Consider the following 6,786-nt stretch of genomic DNA (forward strand, 5'->3'; position numbering starts at 1 on the left):
ATTGTTTTTTTATATTCTTGTTCTTACTACAGGAGGCTTTTACAGTCGGCGATTTTCAGAAAAAGTTGGTGTCCTCGAAACTTAAAGAGCGAGCAATAACCTTACGAGGTCATTAGTTCTCAGAGATTCAGCACATTCTTAATCAGGTTGTCGACTCACTTCTTCACCATCGTTCCGTGCACTAGTCTCTTCATAAGCTTATTATCCTGAAAACTAGTGTCAGCGGGTACGGCTGTAGAGTATGATCATACTCCCGCATCTTTTTAGTCGTTTCGCAGCCGAACCTAGCCTAACGGTGAGCCTAATCATATGAAAATGTTCATGAGAACATCCACAATTTAGACTTTGAATCCCTTCGTAACTCTTTTACGATACAGTTTTTAAGCAAAACTGTATCGTTCGTAGTGTATCAGAAGACACGTTTTTATCACAAGATTAAGCGAAAACGACATAGCACACTAGCACAGCCGCGAGAGCGCCGAAACAGAAACCATCCAAATAAAAGTCAACTTATCGGGCGGCTGCGTCAGTTCCCCCTATCCACTGGTCAGGTAACTGGTGGGATTGTAAAGGCAGTAAGTTTTTAAAATGTAAAAATTGCGAACTGAAACAAGGACGAAATAAAAGCACGTACGACAAGAACAGGCTCGTCTTACCTAAGAAGCGCCTGTCCTTGTTGAACGTGTTCTTATTTCTTCCGTGTTTCAGTTCGCGCTTTTTTACCTTTTAAATGACATGAACCAACTAGACCCAACCTAAAAATCTTCGCTACACATTTTATTTGCCTTGTCAACATTCAAAACGATTATTAATTGGAATTTCTTAATGTCGCAAGCATCATCTAATGCTTCAGACAAAATGCAACCGTGAGTAAACAGATTTCCATGTATTTTGTTCATCTCATTTTAATTTTATTTAAGCATTTAATCATCTTTCTTTTCTTCGTGGTGTTCCTCTTTTTCGTGGTGGGCATCCGACGCGTCGGGGCAGTGCTCAAGCGTCACACAAGCCTCTCCATTGCGGTAGTAACCTTAAAAACAAAAGAACAAAACGGTTGATATTAGAAGCAACGTATTGAACTCAAATCCGTTCCTGGATTTACAAAACTGGTACGGACATATCCTCGCTTTTTAGTCCTCTTCGATTTTTCTACTGATCATGTAACCCTTATTTGCTAAATGATAATTGACTGCCCTTTCACACTTTTCACTTCTATGCCTTATTTACTCGCTTTCAACATCCGGCTTCGATTTTTGTTGGTGCGCTTTTGGAAATATTAAGTGTTACTCTACTCTGCTTCACATTAAGTTCGACCGCAAGTAAGGTGTCATGGGGCATTCGCCTTGCGTAACCGTTCTTGTCTGGGATAGATAACGCTCCAAAGCACAAAGGCGAATGCAGTGACGATTCACTTTTTGCACTGTTTGTTTGGCTCCGTCGGATTGCAGCCTAGTCTGCGCTCAGACTTAGGGCGAAGCAAAGTAGTCAAAAGGTGCACCGGTTGTGCCGTGCTTGGCTTATTATTGTATTCTTGTAACCTCGCCTCTTACAACACGTTCTTCTCTTCGTTTGGCAACCAAGCAAAGCAAATATCATTTCGAGAAAAACGCTGTATCTAAGCCTGACACGTTTTGAAGTTTCTGGTTGCAAATAGAGAGTGCGTTTAGGAAACAATGAACGCCACCATAAACGACTAACCTGCTTGCCGCATTTTCTAGTCATTATGAGATCTCGAAAATAATTGGACGTTCTGACAACCAGAAGGAGAATTTTATATGAACGTAAACGCCGTATTACGGACAAAACTTGTGCTAGAGACGGGCCACTATGCTCTTCGTGGGAAATTACGACAACCGGAACAAGCTGACGCGAGCTGTGATTCACGCTATTCAGCTTAAGCAAAAAGCAAAACAAAAACCCCAAACCAGAAAAAAATCAATCTCTTTGTAGCGTACCATCACTGCAGTAGCAGCCGTAGTTGCAGTCTTCCGTGCACGCATTGGGAAGCACCCTACGCTCGCACGTAGTTTCGGCACACGATCCACTCACGCACGTCTTCCACTCTTCGCCGTCCGAACAAGGCTTAGCCACAGGCGGGAACACGGGAACCTCTGAAACCAGAGAGTTGATGAGTTCCATGCATGCAGTGTTGTATGAAACGGCGTTGCCGGAACACCTTCATTTTACCAGAAACAGTGGAACGTCGGCGTACAATTTTGCGTTGGTGGAAGTAAAACAGGAAATCGTTGTGTTTTCAAGAGAACAGCAGGAAAAACAAAATTCGCTTTTGCGATATTTCCTGAATTAAGTAGACATTTAGTTTTTCTTATAAGCAACTATTTCAGCTTACGGCTTCAAGGGATAGAAACACCTTGAAACAATAGCAAAAAAAAAAAAAAGAGAACTGGAAGAAATGTGATTGTGTCAATGCGACACTTAGTTCGATATAGATATTTTCATCATCATCGTCATCATCATCGTCGTCGGCGTCGTCACCATCATCATCATTTATTTTCCTTGAAGGGTCTTCAAGGAAAATAAATGATGATGATGGTGAGCACTCAAGCGGTGAGCACACTCGTATACAAAATAAGAATGAACAGAACTTGAACAAAGGCTAAAACACTGAATCCCATATCGGGTGTTGGAGAGAGAGAAGGTAGTAGCCTCTGCGGATATGTTAGTGTTATTTAAGGAATTAATGTGGTCAGGTAGTATGTTCCAGTCTTTTATGGCCAATGGTAATCTAGACATTCTTTAAGAACGTGTGGATGATGAAATTGAACATAATTTGCAAGAATGGTCGAAACCAGGGAAACTTCGGTGAGCAGGTGATAGCAAAGGTTCTTTGAGATGTGTGTTGTGACAAAAATAGATGAGGACGGATGCGGGACACAGTTCGGCGGCACGAAGTGCCTCCAGGTTGGCTGACGGGTGTAATCCTCATACGCTAGTGTCTGGATAGTAGTCAGAATAAATTTAAGGACGTAGTCTATTTTGAACGGCTTATTGGGTGTTACGTAAGTTTAACTGCCATGGAGATCATATTGTGAAAGCCTATTCTATTTGGGTCTTAACTGTGTAGCGCAGGCTAGTTGTTTTGCTGGGGTGTCGCTAGTCTGAGATTAATAGGTTAAAATCCGAGAATATACGTTTAGCATTAGCAACGATCGAGGTTATGCGAGTTGTCCATGATACATAAGAGGTAAAATAGATTCCCGGGTATCTCGTGAAGAAGGCGTGCGTCACTGGCATGATGTCTAGGTGACACAAAAACGATGCAACGAGAGCAATATAGTATTCAAATGCGCGGATGCAACCTTAGTGTGACGACTCGCTCCAGTCATAGAAAATAGCGGGAACGCGTATCGTCTGAAACCCTAGAACTTTTAACAAAAAGTAATTCTAAGATTAAAAAAACAAAAAAAAAACAAACAAACATATACAACTTTTTATCTTATAGTTCTGGAGAAATGTGTACGGACACTGGTTCCAGGAGATATGCTTTTAGCGCGACCCCCAATCGCAAACCTTTTTTGTCCGCCCGTCCGTGAATTTTCCGCTGTATTTGGGGGGGAAAGTGACGTTACGTAACGTGACATGACATTACGTGACCTCTACACCTTGGGGAAATTGACGGCACGTGGTATATACGCCAACTTAGTTTTCCCGCCAATTTTAACGGGAAAATTCACGTGCTGTGTCCAAAACATCAGTTCAGCTTCCCCGCTCAATTTAGCTCCAAAATGAAGTCGGGTGACCTGTTAACCAGCTAAATTTAGAGTGAAGATTCACGTCTTATGACCTAGACACCAATCCTGTTTACTCGCTACATTTAGCGGGGGAAATCGACGTCACGTGACCTTACAACCATCAATGTTCTTCGATAAATTTAGCGAAAATATATACATCTCGTGACGAACCGATTCCCGCACCAGTTCCCTCGAATGCATTTCATACAATATAGCACTTTAAAGGAAAATATCACTGTTAATTATCTTTCTTTTTATAACTGTTCCTGTATGGACTTATTTTAGCCTGACCACACGCTTATCTAGGCAAGGAATGAAACGTAATGGCTGCATCATGTTCCAGGCGAGTCCCACTATGGTCACTGTCAGCTTAATATAGAAACGCAGGGCTTGGCTTACTATATGTACACGTTTCTTGCTTCGTGATTCATTCTTCGGTGTTTGTATCGGCTAAAGCCTCAATCCCATTGGCTGGGGAACAATAATAATACGTTCGGGACTCTCCACACTCTACTTTTCTCAAGCAATTAATGACTACAGTGCGATACTTCGTCTCCACTCAAGGGATACCAAGTGCAATGTAAAATCGCATAAACAAAGTTTTTTTTTTCTTTAAATTTGCAAGCTAAAATTAATGTTGAGTACAAGCGTAAACTCGATTTCGCGCTGCCACATAGAATGAGCGATGACTGAAAAACATATTTTGTATGCTTACTCTTTTCCTTGTTATTTTTATTTTACAGCGTATCCCTCAGGGGGCCCGTTTCCGCGTTTCGCGGCGTCGCCGTTAGTGTGAGCGTCGGTGTCGGCGTAGCTGCCCTCTAAACTTAGCGGGAAATTGAATTGTTATTGAGGTAACGTGACGTCATTTTTCCCGCTAAATCTAGCGGATAAACTGAAATTGTTCATGGGTGACGTGACACGAAGTCATGCGACGTCAGCCGTGAAAAATTTCAGCGGGAAGAGCAGATGAGAGGAGGGGAGGGTGCAGAAGAGGGGGAGGAGCATACCCTCCCCTCCGTAGCATCTCCGCCTCCCTCTCAAGAGCTGCGCATTAGTTTCGCATTATAGACATTCGCAAACGTCTTTCATTTTTTTAAAGCAATAACTAAGCGGAACGCTCTGCCAGATCAAGCTACCCATCCAGGTACTCCTCAGTATTTTGAAATAAAACGAGAATAATTGCTTAGTTAAATGTTTAAAGTGCATGGCAGCATATTTGTGGCGCATTTTGTTTTTCTACCCTTCTGCTCACTATATAAACTTTCACGAGATTTCTAAGAAATAAACAAATAAACAATCTGATAGCCGTTGACATCTGACGTGCCTTTGGTAACCTCATGGTAGGCTATATGGACACAATCGACCCTCTGAGGTCCCGCGACCGCGGTGGTGCTGCTGTCGGCACTGCGCATGCGCAGAGGCCTTATATCACACGAATCGTGTTTCTGCACACTTGCAATGGCCACACCCGGCGTGGGCAAACGCGAGCTTGTTTGTAAACAGTGCGTTGGCACATAACCAGAGTCCTTCGGTGCGCTACTGGTAATCAAACGCCGGTTATGTTTTGGTACAGAGCCAATAACCGTCTGCAGGAGCGCCACTGTCGCGAGGGGCATTTTGGTTTGGCCATCGCATGCTCTCAGTGAGCCGCCACACATTTGTGGTTACATGCTGTCATAAAAACAATTTCTCCGACTGCCAAAACTTTTGCACCTGTAATTGATCGCTGTATGGAAGTACCGGGAATTCTTTACTGACATTAAATAACGTAACTTAGACAGAGGTTTTGTATTTCGTCTGTTTTCAAATGAGGCAGTGTGGTTTCAAGCGAAAGCGTGACAGGCAATGGAGCGTACGGATTTTCATTGACACTACTTGATAGCGCTACTCTCGGCACTAAAGTTCAAGACAGCGACAACGGCATTGCGAATTGATGTCGAGGCAAGAAGACGTGTGAAGAATTATATTATTTTGGAAAACGTTGCAGTCACTACTTAAGTGTACAGAGACGCTTTGATTGCGATGACGTACCGCCACAATGTATGGGTAGCTCGATCAGAGAGGGTTCAAAATTTTTCTACCACTTTCTGATCGCCAGACTACTAGCGGTGCTGACTACACTGGCGGCGCTCTGTCCACTTGTCGACGCTAAAATTACTGGATTCTGGGGAGATAAAGCCATTGCTTTTTCTGCCCGCAAGCAGGACGAAAATGTACACTAACGTACAGAGGGCCAAAACCTTGCAGAGCGATTGAATGGACGGGCTCGTACGAGGCTCCGAGGACATTAATATTGAGGGGAAGTAAAAAAGAACGGTAAATAAACAAAGAATGTGAAAGACGTACCTGCTTCCTCGTCGGCGTTGAGAGCCACTAAGCCTGAAAAGGCAACGGTTGTGAGCAGGATCAACTTCCACATGGCTGGGGTCTTTCACGAATACCAAGTCTTCGGGCACATCACGGACACCGACTTATCTAGGCGGGTATATCAGTGGAAGCCTCTTAGACTCCGTCGTCAGAAGAGTAGTATTTCTGCCAAGAAATTGGAATGATAACATCTAAAGTTCGTTTCAGCGCAAGGCCATTGTTTCGACACCAAGTAAACAGCTGAGACAAGGTCGTTGATAATTATCAGTAAACGAAACGCCTGTCCACACGATTTCTGTTTGAGTTATGTTATTTATACCAACAAAACATGAATTACCGAAACGTTTGTTCGGATGTTGTAATTACTGGTGGACAGTTTTTGATTGATGTAGAATGTATCATATATCAGAATTGTCTGTTAAAATGCGTTTCGGTGTTCCTAAGAAATCCCGCAAAAGCATTGGTATACTTGGAATTATTGGTGATTCGGCTCAGATAGGTATATACTGTGGTAAAGTTTAAAGCAGCAAACACTCACCGCCCCCACCTCCTTTCCCAGAACAATTGGCGACCCATAATATTAACATGCCCAAGTTTTAAAATATTTAAACATGTCCCGTCTAAATTAGAACTTGAGTGTTCTGAAAACGATTACCTTCTGTAC

At 42.9% G+C, this 6,786-nt stretch overlaps 1 protein-coding gene across 1 annotated transcript; it reads right to left on the reverse strand.

Moving 5' to 3' along the window:
• Positions 1 to 885: 885 nt before the first annotated feature.
• On the reverse strand, positions 886 to 6,202 carry LOC8038122 (alpha-tectorin). Its single transcript, XM_029969413.4, has 3 exons — positions 6,102 to 6,202; positions 1,956 to 2,111; positions 886 to 1,030 (listed from the first exon to the last, which is right to left on the reverse strand). The coding sequence occupies exons 1-3, from the start codon at positions 6,172 to 6,174 to the stop codon at positions 924 to 926; spliced, it is 336 nt and encodes a 111-aa protein (XP_029825273.3). The 5' UTR covers positions 6,175 to 6,202; the 3' UTR covers positions 886 to 923.
• Positions 6,203 to 6,786: the final 584 nt, after the last annotated feature.

The sequence above is a fragment of the Ixodes scapularis genome, unplaced genomic scaffold (genome assembly GCF_016920785.2).
Source record: "Ixodes scapularis isolate PalLabHiFi unplaced genomic scaffold, ASM1692078v2 PGA_scaffold6__148_contigs__length_123643588, whole genome shotgun sequence".
Classification (NCBI taxonomy): domain Eukaryota; kingdom Metazoa; phylum Arthropoda; class Arachnida; order Ixodida; family Ixodidae; genus Ixodes; species Ixodes scapularis.